Source organism: Astyanax mexicanus, chromosome 25, assembly GCF_023375975.1.
Source record: "Astyanax mexicanus isolate ESR-SI-001 chromosome 25, AstMex3_surface, whole genome shotgun sequence".
Taxonomy (NCBI): Eukaryota; Metazoa; Chordata; class Actinopteri; order Characiformes; family Acestrorhamphidae; genus Astyanax; species Astyanax mexicanus.
Window position 1 is genome coordinate 347119 of NC_064432.1, and position 24854 is coordinate 371972.

General features: G+C 38.0%; 1 protein-coding gene across 5 annotated transcripts in view; it reads right to left on the reverse strand.

The window, feature by feature from the left end:
* Nucleotides 1-8794: 8794 nt before the first annotated feature.
* The window catches only part of elavl2 (ELAV like neuron-specific RNA binding protein 2), a 43111-nt gene continuing 27051 nt past the window's right edge, over nt 8795-24854 (reverse strand). For 3 of the 5 annotated variants that reach the window (XM_007235519.4, XM_022668602.2, XM_007235520.4), the window contains exons 4-9: nt 21041-21144; nt 18835-18988; nt 17697-17922; nt 16820-16858; nt 13920-14012; nt 8795-11395 (exon numbers count right to left, since the gene is read on the reverse strand). In XM_007235519.4, the coding sequence (XP_007235581.1) occupies nt 11065-11395; nt 13920-14012; nt 16820-16858; nt 17697-17922; nt 18835-18988; nt 21041-21144 (947 nt within the window). In that variant the 3' untranslated portion in view covers nt 8795-11064. The remainder of the gene's footprint in view (nt 11396-13919; nt 14013-16819; nt 16859-17696; nt 17923-18834; nt 18989-21040; nt 21145-24854) is intronic. The other 2 variants (XM_022668604.2, XM_022668603.2) reach the window with 1 other exon arrangement.

The following is a 24854-nucleotide window of genomic DNA, read 5'->3' on the forward strand; positions in this document are numbered from 1 at the left end:
ACTACATATTATAATAATATAATTATATACTACATATTATAATCATATAATTATATACTACATATTATAATCATATAATTATATACTACATATTATAATCATATAATTATATACTACATATTATAATCATATAATTATATACTACATATTATAATCATATAATTATATACTACATATTATAATCATATAATTATATACTACATATTATAATAATATAATTATATACTACATATTATAATCATATAATTATATACTACATATTATGTTACATATTATATTACTATATAATGAAGTTTAGTAGAATATCAGGTTTCTCAGGCATCTGTCTTCTACAGAGAATATTCATCAGGTGAAGCACAGCCAATAAGAGAGGCTCATTCAGTAGATGAGATAATGATAAGAACAAACAAAGCGTGTGTGCGTGTGTGTGTGTGTGTGTGTGTGTGTGTGTGTGTGTGTGTTTTAAAGCTTTTCTCTCTCTTTAAGCGCTCTATGTTTCGACAGTCTATTCTGCAGACAAAAGACAGACAGATACATAGAGAGAGGAAGTGATGAAAGGGTTGCCATGGAAACCACTCTGAGAGTACAATAACTTTTCCCCTGCTATAAAGGGGGTTTATAGAGGGTGTAGAGAGTTTAGGAGGGTTGAAAATTGAAAACCTCTGGAATATAATCAAGAGGAAGATGGATGATCACAAACCATCAAACCACCAAACTGAACTGCTTGAATTTTTGCACCAGGAGTAAAGCAGCATAAAGTTATCCAAAAGCAGTGTGTAAGACTGGTGGAGGAGAACATGATGACAAGATGCATGAAAAAAAAAACTGTGATTAAAAACCAACCAGGGTTATTCCACCAAATATTGGAATTATTTCTGAACTCTTAAAACTTTATGAATATGAACTTGTTTTCTTTGCATTATTTGAGGTCTGAAAGCTCTGCATCTTTTTTGTTATTTCAGTCATTTCTCATTTTCTGTAAATAAATGCTCTAAATGAGAATATTTTTATTTGTAATTTGGGAGAAATGTTGTCTGTAGTTTATAGAATAAAACAACAATGTTCATTTTACTCAAACATAAACCTATAAATAGCAAAATCAGAGAAACTGATTCAGAAACTGAAGTGGAATCTTAATTTTTTACAGAACTGTTTGTTGATTTTTCCTAGTCACAGTGTTGTAGGTTAAAAGAGCAAGTTACCATTTTCCTCTGAAGTTAATCATTAATTTAAGTGAGTCATTAATTTAATATATCTCATTATTTTGAGATACAGAGTTATTTCAGCCCACAAAAATGCTAAAAAAAAATTGACTCAGTATATGTGGTAGGAATAGGCTTGTATAGATGAGAGATTTGAGCCCTGCTGTATAAAACCATGTTACTGCTGAATTACTGTCAGAGCAGACTTCAATAATATTAATAATAACATCTCATTTTTTTTGTTCATTTTATTGTCACTGGATCAATGCAAATGGTCTAGAATATATATATATATTTAAAATGTACTTTATTGTACATGTTTTCTCTCCATTTTTCTGTGTTGTTTGTTTGAGATATGAGGTTTTGAGAGGAACTCTGACAATGTTTTGTCTTATTTTCCACTCTGAGTCAGTGTAGCTGCTGTGTATTGATCCATTGGAATGAAATTGTTTTTGTTCATTCCCGGGTATTGATTTTTAGGGCTGTTTAGATTGGCTGTGTTTCTGTGTTGTTCAGTTTTGCCTCACTGTCTCATTACAGAATCTGTAGCTCAGACTCATCCTGCTCGGTCCGATCCGTCAGAGTTTAAATCAATACCCGCTGATGTCAGGAAAACCAACACTCCAGTACCCTGCATCTAAAACCACAAGATTTTAGCCTGGTTTAAACAGCAGCAGAGCTTCTGAATATATCTACACTGATGGGCGTGGTGTTCTGGAAATGAGGTGTGTTCAGGTACATTTCTGGAGTTTTATCTTGTTTATCTTGGTAACAGAAAACACAGGAGCTCCACTGACTGAATACAACCTAGACAGATGCCAACAGTCAGACGTTCATCGCTATCTCGGTAACACAGGCGCTGTGCCGAGCCGAGCGTACACCCTCACTTATTACACACACATGAACACACAGCAGCACAAACCCAACTTTTACATCAACAATAAACAGAATAGTAAATAAAATAACATTGCTGTTCCCGTAAATGAGCTGCTGGAGCTCCTTCACAGCGTCAACCAGCAGCTCAGTTTCCTCTGCTGAGAAGAGTTTGTTGAACACGTCCAGGTAGCTGCACCGTTACAATAGCAATCCCCCAAAGACAGAGCTCACCTGATCTACTCTTAAAGGGAATGATGAGCAAGAGACGCTCTGATTGGTTTATTTATTTCACGTTACGCCCAAAACATGATTAAACACATCCATAATTAATTAAGAGAATTATTACTACATGAATTTTGTGTTGCGTTTTTGAGCCGAGCAAGGTGTACTTTTCCCGTCGTTATGATAGCAGAGATACACTGATTAAACACACGCCCTAAATCACGCTGCAGTGTGCATGGTTTGTCTAGGCCCTGATAACTAAGTGATTAGTAAGTGAACAATATATGATTAGTAGAACATTTTCTAAATGTTAAGCTAACGTTCTTAGAACCTTTAATCTGTCAAGTTTTCTGGATTTTCTGAAGTTTTTAGAATACTTTTATTTAAACATTTTTAAACGTTCTTGTAACCTCACTGCAGCATTACATTTTTACTTGTTTCTTTAGTTCATTATTACATCACACGTTTTCATAGCGTTTCTGGAACATTATTTCTGTAACGTTACATGCAAACCTTCTTGCAACCTTTTGTAAATGTTGCTAAATGTTTTAATGATGTTTTCTTTCAGCTGGGTCATTGTACCCCGATTACATTTTACACCCTGATTAGCATTTTTACACCTGAAAGTCCAGATCAAGCTGGTGTTACGTTTATAAATATTTATAACCTTGTTTATAATGCTTTATGAATAAAGTCAAATAGGCATAACATTCATAGAAAGTGTTACCATTTTTATGACTTATGTTAATATGTGTATATCTATTGTTTTTTTTTTTATAATTGATCAGGCCGATAGTACCAACACATTCAGCTGCTACTCAGCTGTATATTTCCCCCTATCACTAGTGATGCTCCAACACCAGGAGGGTAAAGAAGACCAGCACACGCCTCCTCCGATACATGTGAAGTCAGACTCCGCCTCTTTTTGAACCTTTTTGCTGAGTAGCATCACAGCGCTAATGCTCGGAGGAAAGCACCGCGACTCGGGTGGTTCTGATACATCAGCTCACAGATGCAGCCTTGTGCTGATCCACATCACCCTAGGAGTGATGAGGGGAAAGAGAGAGCGCCATCTACTGTACTGTACCCACCCAGAGAGAGAGCAAGGACAACTGTGCTTTCTCAGGACTCCGGCAGCTGATGGCAAGCAGCATGATCGGGATTAGAACCAATCGGTGCCCACTTCTTCTTTTATTGTTAAATGGATAATGGGACTTGAATGTGATTTTATTTGAATTAGCCCTGTTGTGTTTACATGACTGTATTGTAATGTGGTTTGGCCGTAACCAGATTTAATCCTGAACCTGTAAGATTTCTCTTTTTATTTCCTCTTTTTTGTGATTTTTAAAGCTGTATTGGAGTCTAGACGTGATCAGAAACGTGGTAAATCACACGCTCAGTCTGACTGGAGGAAGCTGGTCTGCAGGATTTCTCTTCATTGATGTATAAAAATTAATGAATAAAATATTTTTACATGATTGCATACAAGGGGTTGCTCCTCCATTATTCATGAGATAAAATCTCTCCCTCTGAGTAATTAATTCAGCGTTACTCATGGGCTGAATATTGGAGCGAACATGTAGAACCTAAAGGGAACGCTTTCGCTTTTCTTGGACGGAGAACATGAAGCATCTGCTTTCGCCTGGATCAGATCTAAATTGACTTTAAAAACACGAGGAAACGGCTGCCTTAGATACAGTGAACTTAAAATATTAATCTATCAGTCAAGTCAGGTGAAGTCTGGTGGTTTTATTGTTAATACTGCATTAAAACAGAGAATTAAACTGACCAGAAGTTACAGCAAGTACAGAAAATAAGATTATAAATATAAAAGAACGAGACTAATGAACAAGAACACGGATATAAACATACGTGAGACAAAAAGACACAAGACAATAGTGTAATAGTGATGGAGGGGGAGATTAAAGAAGGAGTAAAAACAGAACACGTATTAAAACTGAGAGCAAAGTTGATTTAACTTTTTAATCTTCAGATCCAAATAAAAAAAATATTGTTTTTATATTATTTTTTAAATTTCATTTCCCATAAATATTTTATTTATAAATATTCACACTGTTAAGCTGAATAAGCTGAATGCTAAACTTAGTTCTCTTCTCTGCATCATTAACTAATGTGCCACTAACGTTAATATGTTAGCTAGCTAGCCGTTAGTAATTCAGTTAAAAATATGCATTTAATATATTACATAGATGTATTAAACACAGACTGATCTATTTTAACTGTTTATTTATTTTATTGTTGATGATTATGGCTAATAGCCAATTAAAACCTAAAAATCATTGTCTCAGAAAATTTGAATATTATATAATAAGACCAATTGGTACGTTTGGCAGTGTGGGCAGTGTGCCAAGTCCTGCTGGAAAATGAAATCCGCATCTCCATAAAAGTTGTTTTCAGCAGAGGGAAGCATGAAGTGCTGTAAGATTTTGTGGGAAAACAAAACTGCACCTTCCAGCAAGACGATGACCCTAAACATACAGCCAGAGCTACAGTGGAGCTATAATGATTTAGATCAGAGAATATTCATGTGTTAGAATGATCCAGTTAAAGTCCTAAAGACCTAAATCTCATTGATCTTCTGTGGAGAGACATGAAAACTGCTGTTCACAGACCAACACTCTCCATCCAACCTGACTGATCTTCAGCTGATTTATAAATGTATTGATTTATTGGGGTCTATTGTCTGATCTGGTTCTTCTGAACATCGCCTGAACTCTTCCTGTGATCTTACTGAATGAATGCTGTGAACTTTTTGAATTTCTACATTTTTAAATGTATAAAAAACTGCAGGAGAAGAGTTGCAGAGCTCACAGCAGATCAGGAACAGTTTACTGCAGAAGTGATAGAACCAAAGGGCCGACCTTAGCCTGAGTGGATAAGTGGAAAAGAGGAGAGAGAGAGAGAGAGAGAGAGGGAGCGATAGAGCGAGAGTGAAAGTGTGAGAGATGTAGAGAAGTGCTTGACTCTCACCACTGATCTCAGTGTCTCTGGGTGAAATTCAATCTGCTGCTACTGCCTCTAAACTGAACAGCATTTTACCTGCATATTTCACCAAACCTCCTGCACTGTACTCACTCTCATACCAAACACGCTTTACTCACCACGCCAGGAACACTTTATAACACTTTATAACACTTCATAGCGCTTTATAACATTTTATTTAACCAGCTATCAAATATGCTTCTTTTAAACTGAGCTAAACTGCTGATAAAACACAATTTAATCTGAAATAGTAGCCAGATAATATACAGTACTGCTATGAACAAACATTGTCTCTGCTGCTCCATGCTGTTCACACAGTGAGCGCGGTATGTGCAGCGTTCACTGCTCACATCTGCACAATACACACTGGAACACAAAATCTTCTCACTATATTTACTTTCTTGCTCCCGCACCAGACAGCTCTGACCAATAAGAGGAGACTTTGTGATCAGGTGGTTTATTGGCGAGCATTTTGGTGTGTTTAGTTTAAGTTTATGCCTGTGTGAAAACAAACCAAACAGAGGGAGAAACTCTCCAAATAAACAAACTCATCAACTGATCCTGATCATAGAAACTTTCACAACTACAGGTGTGAAAACGCTCTTTTATCCTCAGCTAATAAAGTTCTAGTTCAGAAATCCTTACAACCAAGCTGAGATGTTTATAATACAGTAAAAACAAAAGTTTCTTCTATTAAATTTATCATGCGTTCTTTATTCCAGCGTTATTCCCACGTTACAGCTTTATATTCCCTCTCCTATACTAGTATTTCAATACTAGACACCACTAATATAAATATAATTACATTTTACATTTCTTACATTCATTCTTTTATTTACATTTAAAAATATCCATCATTAAAACATAGCGTTTTAAAAAGAATAAGTGCAATTAATTGTTTTTTTTTATATTATTTCCAAATTTTCCCCATTTACACCCTCTTTTTTAGATTCAGCTGCTACTCATATCTGTATCAGATACACACTTCAGAAGATTCAGCTCCTTCTGTCTGAACACACATTTTTTAATTATGAGTATTGGAATAAATATACTTAAAACAGAATTAAGTGAATAAAACTTTTTTAAATAAAAATATCTATTTGCAAATTATTCGCATGGAATAACAGCGTCTTTCACTGCAGGCACTTTCAGTTGCTTTCAGTAGTTTTTTTATTAAAGAACTACAGTTTTGTTCACTTAGCTTAGCTTTACCGGTCTCCCCACACAGTGAAGAAACCTGCTAAATAGGAAGGAAAATATGGCGACAACCCTGTTCCTTACTAGTGTTGCTCAAATACGCCCTATAAATACGCCCTGTTTTCTTTGACTAATATTTGAATTAGTTTGATGATCTGAAACATTTAAGAGTAAAAAACATGCAAAAAATACTATAAAGAAGGGAGTTTTACACTTTTTTGAGTGTAAGAGTGTGCGGTGGAGGAGTGAGACGGTTCTGCGGTATGGCCGCCGCTGCCGTAAACATCCGTAACGGCAGATTTACAGCATCATAAATCACTCCGACAGCCTGGAACAACATAATGTGTTTACACGCCTCGGCCTGGCAACACGGAACACACACACACACACACACACACTTTGGCAGGTCCTTACAACCAAGAAAATAAGAAGGAAATGAGCATAAATTGGCTGTCAGGATTAAAGTGATAGTTTGGCATAAAATAAACATTTTAATCCCTCTACATGATGCTGTCCCATGACTTTTGGCACATCCGCCTGCTCCCGTGCCCAGCCACCTTACAACCACTAACCTAAAGCATTTTATTGAGATTATAACTGATTAATACATAGATAGATCTCGCATTAAGGGCAGATTTGTGCAAGGCACGACGTGTATTCCTCCCACCTGATCTGTGGATCTCTGCAGCTCCTCCAGAGTGATCATGGGTCTCGGCTGCTTCTCTGATCAGTGCTCTCCTTGCTGGATCTGTTAGTTTGGGTGGATGGTTGGTTCATGTCTTGGTAGGTTTGTAGAAACAGGTGTAGAATAACTTTCTTCATTCTTCTCCACAACTTTATCTCTGATCTGTCTGCTGAGTTCTTCCTTCTTGGTCTTCATGAAGCTGTTTGTTCACTAATAAACCACTGAGCTCTTCACAGAACAGCTGTATTTATACTGAGACTAAACTACACACAGCTGGATTAACTCTATTAAATCATTAAATGAAGACTAATGAAGGCACTGGACATTAGTGTGAGGATTTGATTGCATTCAGATGAGGTTGTCAGGATTATGGATGAACATCTGAACCTAGACCACAACCTGCTGGTGGTGATCTGAGGAGCATCTCATACAACAGTCAGTCACCCCTAGTAGTGATACAAGGAACACTAACAGCTTAGTGATACTAGTGCATCTCAAAAAAAAAAAAAAAAAAAATGAAATATAAATATTATTGAAAAGTTACTTTATTTCAGTAATTCATTTGAAAATGTGAAACTCATTATATAGATGTATTACACACAGTGATCTACTTTAAGTGTTCATTTCTTTTATTATTGATGATTATGGCTTACAGGCAATCAAAACCCAAAAATCAGTGTTTCGAAAAAGTGGATCATTATATTTAGGCAGTGTGGGCAGTGTGCCAAGTGCTGCTGGAAAATGAAATCCCACAAAATATTACAGCATTTACCAACTAGAACCTCCACCATACCCAAACATCTCAATCTCATCTAATTCCCTAAAAAAGCTTTTATATTGTAAATCACTTAAAAATAGCATTACAGTCTTCCAGTTCTTTCTCCTATATCTAGCATAAAAAAAACTTATAAAATCTGTGAAGCATAATGGTGGTAGCATCATGGTTTGAGTCAATTTAGCTATATCTGGGGCAAGAAAGCTTGTAAATCACTGCCAGAACAATCAATTCTCAATTATATCAGCAAATTCTGATCTAAAATATTTTAGAACTGAGCCATACCTCAAGAGAACATGGGTCATGCAACAAGACAACGACCTAATGCTAGTAGTGCACCATGGGGAAACCCACAGACATAAATCAAGTTTAATTCGTTCATTAATTTGCCTTTTTTTTTAACCTGGATTTTTGTTTTATTTTTCTTTAAACAGAATAAGAACGAGCGCATATGTGAATGAAACACAGGACCAAAAATCTGTCACAGCTCCCTTCAAATTCTTTATTGATGTACGGAACTTGAAAAAATACAAAGTATCCAAAACACAAAAGAAAAGAACATGTACATCTTCTGGTAATACTTTTTTTAAAGTTTTAAATACTTAACAGAAAAACAGAAACAAACCAAACTAAACCAAAAAAAGATATATTCTATATCCCAAAAAACAGCTGTGAATAAGGTCATACTGTACAACTTTAAATAATTATTCACACACTACAGTAGTTACACTGTGACCACAGAGGGGACGGAGAGCCATGTTTTATTTTAACACCGCAAATAACGTGATCCACGTATATTTTTTTTTTAATCGTCTGCTTCAGCTTTTAGGACATTTTTAGGACATTTTTCTCCTTTATCCTCCTCTTTCTATTCCTTCACTAGAAGTTGGTCTGTACGCTCCCCCGTCCCCGAGCAGCAGAAAGTCACAGTTCATTAATACTGAAAAACCCTAATCAAAGAAAAATGAACCAAATAAAAGGAAATTAGGCGTAATAATCGAAAGGTAATATAATGCATAGCACACTGCCGTACATACGGGGGAGGAGCCTGAACTCTTCTCCGATTAATGCCGAGCAAAACGCAAAGACTGGCATAAATAAAGGCCCTTTCATTGGTTAATTGGAAAACGAGCGACTCTCCGTCGCACTAAAAGGGCCTTTTCTCTTTTGCTACAGTAACGGAAAAGCCTAGTCAACCTCCCCTCATATAAATTAAGCAATATACACATTTCTGTAATGTACTTTTTCTTCATTTTTTTTTATAACAGGTTATATGCATTACGTATGATATGAACCAAAACTAAAAAAATCAAAGTTTGTTCAAAACTGTGGCTCGCCAGGTTTATAATATATATATATATATATATATATATATATATATATATATATATATATATATATATATATATATATATATATATATATATATATATATAACGTTAAACCAAAAGGAACAAAGAAACTAAATTATAATAGCCTATAAGTTCGTAAATCGCAGAAGCAGAAGACTATCTACAGACAAAACCACCAACAAATCTGATACGATAATAATAAGAATTAGAAGAATAATAACGCATGTTCAAATAGCAAAAACAAACTATGAAGTCTTTGAATTAACTAAATGTGTAAACAAAACTTTGTCTCAAACAGAAATAAGGCAATATTATATATTATTATTGAAATGGAAAAAAATAAAATTAAATAAAATACCATACCTGCAATGAAAAACGAAAAACAAGAAACTATAATTAGGATAATAAGGAGGAGTAGGGGAAACGGAAATACATTAAACTTAACGTAAAGTAAAGTACTTATTTACAGTAAGGTATTTATATATATTTATATATCTCTCTCTGGAGATATTCATTTTCTCTCCCCTAACACTTCATCATAATCATCATCATCATCATTCTCCTCAGGCTTCCCCTCGGCCTCTCGCGCTCCTCTCGCGCAGAGCAGGTCCAGCTTTCGTCTGCTTCTACAAAGACGAAAGTCTCTAAACGAAACACTAAATTCAGCACAGAGCGCTGCGGAGCCTCGTCTGGAGGAAATCCTGGAGGAAGAACAGATTTCTCACCACGTCTCTCCGACGTTCGTCTCCACGCCTTCCTAAAGACTCCCTCTCGCTCCGACTGCACGCTCTCGCGGAGTTAAAAACCTGCATCTCCGCCGGCATTTTTCCCCCCATACGGAGCTATATTCTGAGCTAGCACCCGCTCCTCCAGATAGATAGATAGACGAGTTTTATTTATATATACGTTACGTACGAAACCGGGAGCGCGGGCTCGAGAACCTAAAGGTTAAATATACAAAGATCGCAAAAGGGATCTTCGTCATCACAAATCTTCCCAGAAATCTCAATCTCTGCAAACTTCCTGCTCTGAAAAGTCTGAAAAGCTCACAGGGTGTCGTATGAAGATAAGTTTCTCAAAGTATCCAAGTCAAAATATTTTTGTGTTTCCAAGTCCAGTAAAAAGTTTCTCCAAATTCTTCTTTTTATAAAAATAGACGCTTTTTAAACCCACTTCAAAGAGGTTCGTAGCTCTTTGGCAAGGTACCGCTTTAAGATTTTTTTTTGTCTTTTTTTTTATATATATATTTTAATTATTTTTACCCCCTCGATTAATTTAACATTATGCAGCCGACTAACTGATAATACGACAAACTAAACTAAACTAAACTAACTGTGTGAACCAATGAAGAAATCATTTAAAGAAATCAAAGTTTAGCGTACTGTTAAAGCGTTAGCATTAAACTAATCGAAATCCAAAACTATACTTTTTCCGAAAACTATGAAAGAAAAGAAAAGTAAATAAACCTTGTAGTAACAAACAAGACAGGCACGATCGTCACCCACGCATGCTAGTGTTCACCTTGTAGCTAAATCAATATTCTTTTTTTTTTTTAAAGAGAAAAGCAGAAAAGCAGAGACAAACAAAAAACAAAAATAAGGAAAAAACAGAAAACAAAAACATCAGATACTAAACAGCATAAGTTCTACCGCTGATCATCTGCACTTTGTGTTGTTTTGTTGGTTATAGAGTCACTCTGTGTTTTTAAGGTTTACAGTAAGTTTCTCTGGGTTTTTCCCGCCGTTAGCGGCGCTAAGCTTTGTGCGTTTTGTTGGTTTTGAAGGAGACCTGCAGGACGCGGTCGCCCAGGCGGTACCCGTTCAGGCTGGCGATGGCCATGGCCGCCTCGTCGTAGTTGGTCATGGTGACGAAGCCGAACCCTTTGCACTTGTTGGTGTTGAAGTCGCGGATCACCTTCACGTTGGTCACGGCGCCGAACGGACCGAACATCTGCCACAGGATGCTCTCATCCGCGTCAGGCGCCAGGTTGTACACGAATATGCACCAGCCCGTGCCCGCGTGCCCGGGGATGTTGATGCCCGCCAAGCTGGTCACGCCGTCGATGGCCATGGGAGAAAATCGACTGCAAAAACAAAAATTTCAGCGCGGGTAAGAAGAGTATACGACATGTAGAGCTATATAGTCAAATAGGTATAGAATAAAACAGTAGAAGAATTCAATTACTTACAATTAAAAAAATAAATAAAAATACTATGTGGTCCGATACTACCGGTTATATTAAACCTGAGGTTTTGATTCGTATAGCTGCTCCTCTGTCCTGGTTTTCAATGCGGTATTATTGAGTTGAGTTAGCATACACCCATACTAATGTTATTTATTTATTTAATATAGTCTAGTCAGTCCCTCTGCTCATTCTAAAAGCTCAGTTTTGCCGTTATCCAGTCACACAGATTCCTGCTTTGCCACTTTTGAAGTTCCCCAGTTGACTGACATGGCGATCCACCAACCACAATTGTCCCTCACTGAGCTCCGGTTTTACCACATGCAAATTCTCATCCTGAAAGAGCTTTAATTAAACCAGAGTGCAATTTTTTTTAGGAAAATATTTTTAACCACTTGAAAGTGATCAGTTTCTCTGATTTTACTCTATTTACTACAATTTTACTATATTGGTTCTTTTTTGGGTTGTGAAACACTAAAGTTAAGAATGATGTAGTGTGAACCTGGTGTATGATTAATCATTCATTGTTCTGAGATTCTTTTGGAAAATCCATCGCAGACCGAGACAGAAAAATAAAAATTAGTAATATTTTTATCATAATTTTACATCAGCGCTTCCATTTAAGCTGAATATTACATTTGGAACAGATCAACACAAACATGACCTAGTCTCTTTAATTACATCAGCACACATTCTTTCTTCATCGCAGCTCCAAAACTACTGAGATTTTCATTCAGAATAAAATCCCTAAAAATCCGAAAGCCCATAAATACCGCGCGAGAGCAGAGCGAGAGTGTGTGGTCTGAGCGGAGAATAGCACTGCATGAATTATTTCAGCAGGTTTCAGATTAGATCACACACTCCGCCGAGTTCGGCTCAGCATTCGCATCCTGACAGGTGTGCTCCAAATGTCAGAAAGTGCGAAGTGAGCGCAAGCGCGAGCGAGAGCACACGCGAGAGGGGGTGGAAGAGAGAGTGAGAGAGAAAGAGAGGAAGAGAGCCAGAGAGAATATTTAGGAATAAGGTGTGCTCCATTTTGCTTCACTAAAGCTGCAGTGAGAATGTGACAGCTTCTGCAGTCACAACCGGCACTGCGGACTCTCGCGCAGCCCAGAAATTCCCAAACACAGCGCAGGAGTTCACACCTGCAAGCTACAGATATACACCAACTCACCCAGCCAGGGGAGTCATTACTGGATTACATCAAACAAACTAAATCCTGCATAAAGCAGCCTGCATTTTTAGCCTATGAGCATCGCTAACTAAGTTAAAGCTAAATAAAGAAAAGCTAAGTAAACAAAAATACTTTCTTTTAAAGTCAAATGAGTGCTGGAAGTTAATCTACACAGATTTCTCTCCTAAAAACTGTTTATTTAGGTCAATAAAGCGCTTCTGTTTATTTACAGTAAGCTTCGATTCCCAAATTTCTCCAGCACTAAGGCTGGAGCATTAACTTAGCGGCTAACCGTTTCAACAGTGCTAGCCAGGGTTAGGAGCAGGTTACAGGCTGATAATACTCCCCTCTAAACAGGGTATTAGCGGTTAGTGGCTAATGCTAATGCTGCTCCAGTCTGGGTGCTGGAGAACTAAACTGAAACTCCTGTATAACTCTGTACTTCAGTGGAGTGTCTTTACTGCTCCTTAATACCTGACTGATAGAATTCATACATAAGGAGCTCTGATGTTTTTTGGGAAAATTAAAGGACTTTAAGGGCAGCTTATAGTGGGTTAAAAAAAATAAATAAATAAAAAAAAAAGGATGAGCAAGAGACACTCTGATTGGTTAATTATTTCACGCTACGCCCAAAACATGATTAACCACACTCATGATAAATTAAGAGAACTAGTACATGACTTTTGCGTTGCATTTCGAGCCGAGCAAGGTGTACTTTTCCCGCCGTTACGATAGCAAAGACACATTGACCTAAACGCTCTAAATCAAGCTGCACGCTGAGCGGATGCCTGCTTATCTATAGATAAAACTTAAGTTTTTGGTATGGATATGAACAGTATAAAAGATTCAGCCTGTGATCACACACTGACAGAGCTGAACAAAGTGGTTTTTAAACTATTAATCAAAATATTTACATAAACGTTCATAATCTATTGTGACATGAAGAGAAAAAAAAAAAAGAGTCAAGAGTGGCAGAGAGATTATTGCTATTTAATTAGTCATGTATAGTACAGTGACTTTCTTCAATTTATCGCTGCACAGTATCCAGTTTTAAGTTTTTTTTCCTGACTGTTTCCTCTAGTCATCTATTAAAGCATATTGTCGATATGATATAATAACGTAATATCAGCCCAGATCTACTAAAGACAGCCATTCGACAGGGGAATAATAATCAGCTGAAACACACTATCTAGTCTATAAACACAAACGTCACATGGTATAATGAGGTATAATGTAAATCAGCAGACTCACACTGTCTTGTTGAGGTCCTCATCTCTATGAACATCTGCACTGATAAGTCCTCGCACGTGAGCTGTTCCGATTTCGCTGTTCACGCTCCGAACACTAGAGTCATGGAAACATCCATGAAGGGAGCGAGTCACAGTGCAGTTCATTCATTCACTGTTAGCACTATTAGCTTTAGCATTGATCTGTTTTAATTAGATCATAAAGGGCTTTAGATAAACGCTTCAGACAACAAATAGATTTGTCCAGATTCAGATTTTACCGTACTTTTCACACTATAAAGGTGCACTGAAAATTCTTTAATTTTCCCAAAAATCAGTGCACCCTAAAATCCGGTGCTCCTTATGTACGAATTCTACCAGAGTTTCAGTTTAGTTCTCCAGCACAGAGGCTAGAGAAGCATTAGCATTAGCCACTAACCGCTATTCCCTCGTTCAGAGGAGAGTATTTATCAGTCTGTAGTGTGATACTAACTCCGGCTCGCATGCTGGAGCAGCATTAATTAATTAGCATCACCCACTAACCATAGCGCTAGCTCCTTCGCTGTTCAGAGGGAAGTATTATCGGCCTGTAGCCTGCTACTAACCCCAGCTAGCACTGCTGGAGCGGTTAGCCGCTAATGCTAATGCTCCAGCATTAGTGCAGGAGATATTCGGGAATCTAAGCTTACTTCAAATAAACGAAAGATTTTAATACACCCAAATAAACAGTTTCAGGAAAGAAATGTGTGTAGATTAACATCCAGCACGCGTTTGACTTTAAAATATATATATTTTTTTAAATTACAGTTTTGTTTGCTTAGCCTCTCTTAAAATGCGCCTTACAATCCAGCGCCTCTTATAACATATTGTGAAAAACACAGTATATTTATTTACTTAGCGAAATGCTTCCAACTATTTTGCAATATTACATAACTTACAGTTCAACAAGTCGTTATTACAACAAACTAACTACTACTAACCTTCTTTCTACTTCCCCTCCTCTACTCCTATCCCATTATTTTCATTTGACCTCCTTTAGGCCCTGTATAAAGATGCTTTTACCTTTAACTTCGATTACTTTTGTCCTTCACTATTGTAAGTTGCTTTGGACAAAAGTGTCTGCCAAAAGTAATGTAATGTAATGTAATGTTTTAGCACAATCTGCAGGTACAGTCAGGTCTACACGTATTTGGACAATGAACAATTCATTTGTTGCAGTCCTGGTGCATAGAGCCAAAATAATCGATTAATCAGTTATCAGTTAAATCATCAGGATTATTAATCATTCGGCTACAAAATAACTCCTACCTAAACAGAGTACAAACTTTTGTTGAATAGCTAAATACAGCATTTTTAGCTGGTGCTCCCAACTAAACAGACTTACAATACTAGTGATAAGGGGAATAACGTTACCCATGTAAAGAAATCTCTATTTTTACACAATTAACAAAATCAAAGTAGCTCCACACTTTATTAATAGAAATCTGAGGCTCTGACTTAAAACGAGGAGTTGAGAACTTTCATTTATTATATTTATTGACATTATTAGTTTATTAAAAAGACTGACTACTGAATTAAGTTATGATAAGTCAACAGACAAGCACGAAGGAATAGGTAGGATAGAGGAACGGATTGCAAAATTAATTCAGTGCAAATGCATGAAAATTAGTGATATTTTCAGAAACGCCTGTTAATTAACATACACTCACTCACTCAGCTGCAGAAATTAATGTTTCCTAATCTAGTACACACCTTTGTGATAAACCAGTTTTTTTTAAGTCTCAGTTATTCTCCTGCCGGCACGCTTAAGTCCAATTCATCTGTTACTGCTAAAAGCCAGCGAGTGCCGCATTTTTCTTTCTCCTGTTGCCACTTTTGAAGCTCCCCAGTTGACTAACATGGCAATCCACCAACCATAATTATTTTCCATAAGGATGTTGCCCACTAGTGCCAAACAATGACGTTCCTTCTTTCAAAGCATACATTTAAAAGGATTTAATTTACAAATATGTTCTTCTAGCCTACCTTTTCATTCATGCTTGTTGGTCCCCAACTTATCTTGACTTAATAAAAAGTTCCCAACAGTGTGTTACTTTAAATGTCAGGATCCTCAGAATTCTACCAATGAAGTGTGCATCTACTTTGAACTTTGTTAATGGCGTGAAAATAGTTTTGTTTTACCATTACCAGGCCATTTCACTCCACATTAATCCCTTAACTTTATTTTGAGGTCATTTTTATGCATTTGCTAATAAGAGATGACTGAAACAATATATCTTATTCTAAAATTTCATAATAAATCTTCAATAATATATATATATATATATATATATATATATATATATATATATATATATATATATATATATATATATATATATATATTTTTTTTTTTAAACGTCATAAATTACATACACTAAATAAAAAGAGGAAAGTACTTGGGTTTGATTTACTTTTGATTTCTGCTTTATAGGATATACAGGGTCACCCCGTAAGACTCTTAAAGTAACAGAACTTTGCTCTGCATTTCCACACCATAGGAAACGTCCCTACAGCTGCTTAGTCTGTATGTTTTCCCTGCAGCTTTGCGTCCAGACAGAGAATTATTACAGTAAAAACTAATAAAACCTCCATGGATGAGAAGCTTTATCCAAACCTTACATCTCCAAACACACAGCGGTGCAGGTGAGCAGATACTTTTGGCAGTTTACTGCAGTAGATTAAGATGAAAGAACAGTAACTAGCCGTCATGTTCTAACTAATTTCCTGGGGAACTCCAAAAGTCTCCTAAATGTTACAATACCTAACACGGATATACGTCTGATTTATGTTAAACAATCGTTTAACAGAACAATATGTAAATCCTGAGTCAGCACTGTGTGTGTTTGGGGGCGGGGGGTTGTGTTTGGAGGGGGCGTGGCTTACCTTTTCACTCCATAAGCCATGTTCAGCAGGTTGTCCAGCCTGAAAATGATGGAAAAAATAAAGTTACATTAACAAATAATAAATCTGAAAAATTGAGGCTGCTAATGGTGATATTCCTGTGTGCACAAACTCAAGCCAAAACATTATGATCACCCACAGATCTACACTGTACAGTGTTCAGACTGCTGGCCCAGGTCAGATTAGAGGGTTATACAGACTAGAAAAAGATCCAGATTGATGTTTTAATAGTCTGAACAGCCAGCATCCTCAAAAAAAAGACAATTATAATTTTGCAAACTGGATTTAAGCCGCATTCGGGGGAGACAACGCCGGTTCTAGGGGCGAAGCCACAGGGGCATTGGCCCCAACTAAAATCTGACTGGCCCCTGACCAGTCAATCATATGTCTTTTGCCCGAGAGCGATGATCAGATTATGGGTGGCGCTACTGAGCCAAATGCTTATGTAAGAGATGTTTACATGTTTTGGACTGACAGTATCTTTGAATGTATAAATAAATAAATACATTTGAAAATAATAAAATGCTGGATTTTTTTCACATGCTGTGTATTTTCTCTACATACAGTAAAAATGCATATAAAATAAATAAATTAATAAATAAATAAAATAGAACCCCAAACACCCCAAAATTAAAGAAAGGACTGGCGAAATCCTTTTTAAAAAGGTAAGAAAGTAACCAACTGTATTTAAAATATATATTTGGAATACTTAAATTAGAATTTGAATATGTATACAAAAACTAAAAGCTAGACATGCCGGTTTACTGATGTTTAATGGGTTACTGTTGCTGAGTAAACAGCACAGGATCTAAGGTACAGTAAATGTGATGACGTGATTACAGGGTGGTTTCTGTGGTACCTGAATCTCTGGGCCTGCTGGGCGAGGGGGCCGGGGTATCTCCGGTTGGGGCTCTGGTAGAGCTGGGACAGCAGGGCCTGGCTGGTCTTCTGGCTCGGGTTGTTGGCGAATTTCACCGTGATTGGCTCTGAAGCTCCGGGGGGTTTCTGACCGTTTAGACCCTTTATCGCCTCCTCCGCCTCCACCCGCCGGTCAAAGCGGATAAACCCCACCCCCCGTGACACACCTGCACAGAGAGACAGAGAGCCTACGTCAGGCTTCACCTGCATACCACACTTTCACTCTTATTTACGGAGAATTACAACAGATTTACACATCGTCCACAAATATATATATATATATATATATATATATATATATATATATATATATATATATATATATATATATATATATATATATTAGGGTGAATGTTAGCTCAAATAAATCAGTTCAAATTCTAATTCTAATGTAAAGAAATAGAAAAGGGGGAATAACTAAGAAAGAGAGAAATAGGGGGATGGGGAGAGGAATGGCATGTTGGAAATGGAGATCAGACTGACTGCAAATTCATTTTAAATCTCTGTGAAACAGGCATTAAAACAGCAGCCCCAGGGTAGAGAGAGAGAGAGAGAGAGAGAGAGAGAAAGAGAGAGATATGGAAAGAGGTAGAGGTAGGTTTTCATTACAGAGTCTCTGCCATTCTCTGAGCCAAAATCCATTTCACATGTCAGCTGTGAATGCATATTTATGACTGAGGGGTGAAAATTGTATTTTTTGGGAGCAAATAGCAGCAGCTCTGATGTCCTCCAGCAGGAGAACCACCTACCATCACTTCTGCTGCGCCTCAGCTCTCGCTCCAGAACTGAGATACTTTAGCAGTGCATTAACCTACTTTAAAACCACTACCACTGCCTTACTGCTACTGCCAATCACACACACGCAATATACAGTAATTAGCTTTCGGGTGAAATTTTAGAATCAACCTAAAAAGCACTCAAACCACCTTTACAACTTATCTTAAATATGACCATCTCCAAAGCAGACCTGTATAAAGTACTAGAGAGCCAGACTTAAATTAAAGTAAAAGTACTCGTATCAAAATACTTGAGTCACACAAAAGTCTTAAACTGCGAAACTGTGGCAGGTAAGCTCTCACCTGTAACCTGGTCGACGAGGATGCGGGAGGTGATGATTCGGCCGTACTGAGAGAAGAGCTGCTCCAGCTCCTTCTGGGTCATAGTCTTCGGCAGACCGCTAACGTACAGGTTAGCATCTCTGATGGAGGCTGAACTGGGACGGGCGTAGGAAACCTAAACACATACAAAAAAAACAAAAAACCCACAAACAGCTTACTACAATCATCCTGCATAAATCTACAACTTAACGTATTTTTCACACTTAAAATCCTTTAATTTCCACAAAAATCATCAGTAAAAGCAGTTTACATGCATAAAAATATGAATTGTTTCACAATAGAAAACACTGATTAAAGTTTTGATCAAAGCACAGACAAATTAAGTTTGCTGTTATTTTTTTTACTTGGATAAACACATATACGTAACAGCAGCAGGAGCTCCTCAGATAAAGTGCTGAACTAATTTTTCTTAGAGCAGGACGAAGCAAAAGGAGCATTTGACTCCATAGAGCTGAGCTACCATTACTTCAGTGTGTCAGCTTGTTATGCTAATTGGATAATGTTAGTTAGCGAGCTGCATCTCTTTTTTTTGTGGCACTGTTCTACACAGCGCTCCAAAGCATCTCTAGCAGTATAGCAGTTTTAATTTCCCCTCCGGTATACCACCCAGTACTGTGATCCAGTCATAATCTGATCACAGCACATTTCCCAGTTAAAAACTCGAGATAGGAGGCCATCATTACAAATCACCTGCATTATTTACTAAAAATACTGGTCTATACACACAGAGTACAGGAGAAAACCTGTACATGAAAAAACCAACGCACTTATCCTAATATAAAGAGGTTCCATCACCTTCAGTTTTAACTCAGAACTTTAATCTTTTAAAAATGAAATCAGATTCATGTTAAACAGTGTGAGAAAACACGAACCAAAACAGGTTCACACTTCAGTCTTCAAGCTAACAATCACACTGAACCACTGCCTGTTGGAGGCTTCGGAACAGATGGAGATATTTATACAACACTGACGCTCCAACACCTCTCCAAACCGAAACACCAACCCAATCCCTCCAATCCCTCTGCTCAGAACAATCAGCATATGCTCAGCTGCTTCTGGCAATTCAACAAACCCGACTGGTGTCTATTATTAACACCAAATCAGAAATAAAAGCAGGGTTTTATCTCTCCACTGAAACTTTAGAAAATCAGCAACAAACAGTTTAACAATCTGGAGAAGAAACTTTACAACTTTACTCCCTGTTTAAAAACTAAAATAAAGCTCGAGATGAAAAATGTGACCAGAGGTGTGAGAAATTATCACCATCAAATAACAGCAATAATATTAGAGTAACAATTACCAGTAAATAAACGCTTGTATGTATCGGCACTGGTAGATAACAGGAGAAACACCCAGCGACTGAATCAGCCCACGATTCAGATAATCTAAACTATAAAACAGAGAGGCCGGTTCTCTGAGTGTGGAGTGAAGAGCACTACAGTGGAGAGGCTGGGCCCGGCTGACCCGGCGCCGGCTTATCTGTACAGATTTAATTACGGCGCTGGTGAACGCTAAACGCCCGCGTGGGTCTGCCCTGCTGCGCCGAATCTACAGAGGCACCGCGTCAGTAAGAACCCTCCACTGTTGATTAGAGCTCTAAAACTGGGAAACACGCTGCAGTCAATACGCCACACCACCGCCGGCCGCCGTACCTTCAGCTCCTCCTCCTCTACATAAAACCAGCCCTTTACACTCAGCTCGAGCTCACCCAATCAAAAACCACAATACAGATACAGAAGAATAAGCTTTAAAAAAATAAATGTACTAATGTTTTTACTAATGTTAGTAAATTTAAAGGAGTGAACATTTAAACATTCTCACTGTCCCACAACCCCACATATAGGGCTTAACCAGTCTCAGAGAGTGAGTTTACCATTAACTGCTGATGTACTGAGAGCAAATCTAGTGTTCACATGACTGTAACCAGATACATTGAGTCCCAAACCCACAGCAATACAAAAGCAATACAAAGAAAAATAAATATTAATAAACATACTAATAAATTAACAAAACATGTCTGTAAATAAATTTGTAATTATCCATATCCAAAAAGCTGCAACACAAAATAAACTAAAAAACAGTATTTACTTAACATATGTAGCACAAGTACACTATGAAGTAGATCCTTGGCAAGAAAAGAAGATTAAAAATAAAACCTACTTCTTACCTTGATAGTTTTGGTCTGCAGTCTCAGTCCATTTAGTGTATTGATGGCTTTTTCTGCATCTTTCGGATCCACGTAGTTTACAAATCCATAACCCAAACTCTGCCCTGGAAAACACAAGAAACATTTCTGTAAGTATTACATCTTAAAAAAAAAATGTGATTCCTAAACTAGAAGTTACTCTTCTCCAGGTCTTCAATCAAGCTTCCAGTTCTGGATTCTGTTCACTGGAAGTTCAGGGAACAGGTGATGTAACCCATTGGCCATGTCCTGTTTTTCTGCATTACTAAAGCGTGGAGGTCCAGAACTAAAGCACCCTGCTCTACACAGCACTGCATAGAGCTACTTTAAACTATAATAAACTGTAAGAGATGTACAGTATTTACAGCATCTACAGCAACTAAGATGTTTATTACACAGAGCTGCTGTCAGTTCACTGTATTCAAGGTAGGGGTGTCACGATCTCGATATTTTATCGAAATCGAATCGAAATGAGGTCACGATCTCGAGTATCGAAGTCAAAAAGAGGATCGACGATCCCTCCCGCGCGCGCTACGCAAATAGCGCAGCGCGCTACGCAAATGGCGCGGCACCAACACAGCGCATCCTATTCATTTAAATAGAGATAGCCACTGCATGAGCGCAGTCGGCGGGAGTGTGATCACTGTTTTTATCTGTCCAACGGGGGAGGGGGGGAGGGGGGGAGGGGGGGCGGGGGTTGGGCGCGCAGGTTTTGTATCTGTATCTAACGGAGGGGTGGGTGCGCGCAGGTGAGAGCGTGTGAACTCGCTGAAATGCGTGTGTCAGTGTGACTTGAGAACACTGACTATAGATCACAGTGAGGTGGATTAAAAATCTTAAACTTATAATTGACTACACCTGTTGCTTTCCATTGAATTAAAAAAACATCTTTCTCTCAGATAAAGTAAACACAAGCGTGTTTCTGACTAAAATAAAAGCTTTTCAGGAGAGATATAAGTTATGTGTAAATATTTATAAGACAATACCCACATCACTTATCTAACCAGCCTGTACTGATTTCTGCCCCCCAATAATGCTTTCAATAACCTCTTGTAACCCCTGGGAGCCAGGGGTTACACTCTAATAGCCTTTAATAGTCTTCAGTAGCCTTTAAAAGACTTACCTGGCGGCCGTGGTGTGTCCACTAAACTCCGTAGTTATAAACATCCTGAGGTTAGCAGCGCGCTAACTGTATAAACTGTATAACATTATAGTTTATAATGTAATCCGAGCAGTGCCTCCGTGTCGGCTGTTCTAACCTGCTGCTGTTAGCTGCTTGGGCTGAAAGATGAACTGTAGTGAGCTGTATTATCCGGTTAGTGGGGTTAAAACCTTTATTTGTTTACAGAAACAGTAAAAACGGACTGGCTGAGCTCTGTAGCCCGTGGCTGGGCTGTACTGAAGTAGTGACGAGAGCGGAGCTTGTGCTGCTGCTGCAGCTCCGACTAGTGGTTGGATGAAGAACTGCAGCTTCATGTAATGAGCAGTTTCACCAGCCATCCACACACAGCTCTGATAAACTGCTTGTTTTAATAGTGCACACTGTTGCTACCAAAAAAAGTCACTAGATGGCATTACCATATATATCTTAATAAATAATAATAATAATATTTATATTTTTTATAATAATAATAATAATAATAATAAATATATTATTTAAATTTTATGAGGCATAAAATAATAACAAGAAAAAAAAACAAGAAAATCGAGAATCGAATCGAATCGTGACCCTCAAATCGAAAATGAAATCGAATCGAGGATTTAGAGAATCGTGACACCCCTAATTCAAGCTGAGCACAATTACAGACCAGGACCCACATTTTCTCATGGTCATTAAGTCCCACTTTTATAGAATACAAAAACAAATGTATTTTTGAAAAACAGCCTTTAAAAGCCCATTTAAAACATACATATGCATGCAAAGTGAAATTAAGGGCATTTAAAAAAAAAAGAAAAAAGAAACATGACATGTATAAAAGCTAGCACAATAAAATTAAATATCAAAATTGCATGAAACAAATAGGGCCACCTATTTAGATTTCACTTCTGCATTTAGAGTACATAAGTTATAATCTAAACTGATGGGCGTGGTGTTCTGGAAATGAGGTGTGTTCTGGTACATTTCTGGAGTTTTATCTTGTTTATCTTGGTAACAGAAAACACAGGAGCTCCACTGACTGAATACAACCTAGACAGACGCCAACAGTCAGACGTTCATCGCTATCTCGGTAACACAGGCGCAAAGCTGAGCGAGCGTACACCCCCACTTATTACACACACATGAACACACAGCAGCACAAAACCAACTTTTACATCAACAATAAACACTGTTAAAACAGCAATCCACCAAAGTCAGAGCTCACCTGACTCTTCGAGAATGATAAGCAAGAGACTGACTAAACTCGCCCCAAATCAAGCTGCACGGTGCACAGTTGACCACTCGTATAGATCACTAAAATAGGAGTCTAGAGTTACAGAACATCTATAGTACATGATGTTCATAGGACATTTTTTTGTACTTTACACTTGCAAATATAATGTACACAATGCATTATGTAATTTTCAAATTAAGTAAAACTGCACAGATTTATTTCTACTGTGATAAGTGATTCAGATAAAGAATAAGACTTCAGCTTCAATCCCTCTCCTTCACACAGAGCTGCTGCCGTGACTCATCCGGCCCTCGAGCAGAGCAAAGATCAATGTGGTGTCTGGAATCATTTCAATCTCCAGTGTAAATAAATAAATAAAAATAGAGAGTCATCCCTTCATTTCCACCACATGCCAGCAATGCAATTTCCACCACCACCCACACTGCAGAGGAGCCGGCCGGCCGGCGCCGGGTCCTGCGGGTCAGGTTCACCAGAGCCGCCTTCACTGAAGATACGCATCTAATGATCACAGTGCAGAGGGGCAGTTTCACACAGACACCGGTACACATTTACACAGACTGCAGATCCAATCCTGCCTCAAACAGCACAGACTGAACCCGGTGCTGGGTAAGAACACGCCCGTCTGCAGGGAAAACCTAAACCTGAAGAGAGAGAGAGCGCTGGAGGATGAGCGGATACACCACCAGCCCATCCTTAACATACAACAGTATACTATACTGGTACCATCACTGATACTATACAGTCTACTGGTTAAATCAGTAGGCAAGTCATGAGCAGGCAAACTACTAAATTTACCAAAACCACCTCAAACTAAAAATTAGGGCTGGGTATACTGGCAATATCCAGAGGGGAAAAGAGCGGGATTGGGGGCACAGAGCGGTTAAAGAAAGGAGGGGCACTGCAGCAGAGGAGTTTAGAGGGGGGAGAGCGGCAAGGGGGCAAAGAGGGGTACAAAGTAGTAGAAAGGTGGCAGAGGGGTTTAGAGAGGCAGAGAAAGGTAGAGGGGCACAGAGCAATAGAGGGGAAAAGAGGGGGCAGAGGGGTTTGGAGAGGCAGACTACTTTTTATCCTTGCAAAAATGCAACAAAACCAACCTTCCAGAAGATTAAACTAATTTAGAATCTTAACTTTGGTGTTCCACATCAATCCAGAGTTATAACACCACCCTGTACAGTGACTATCGTTCACCCTTGCAAGTGTTTTATCACTACATCCACCCAAACATACAACCGACATGCTGGACAGAAAACACAAGCGCATGTAAAAATTACACAAGCACACAGCAAACTCCCTCAGTCTCACAGAATCATTAATTCAGTTCTAGTGCAGAAAGAGCCTCATCTGAAACAGTTTTACAGTAAACAGAACAACCAGCTGAAATATCAGTACAGTGAACATGTGGA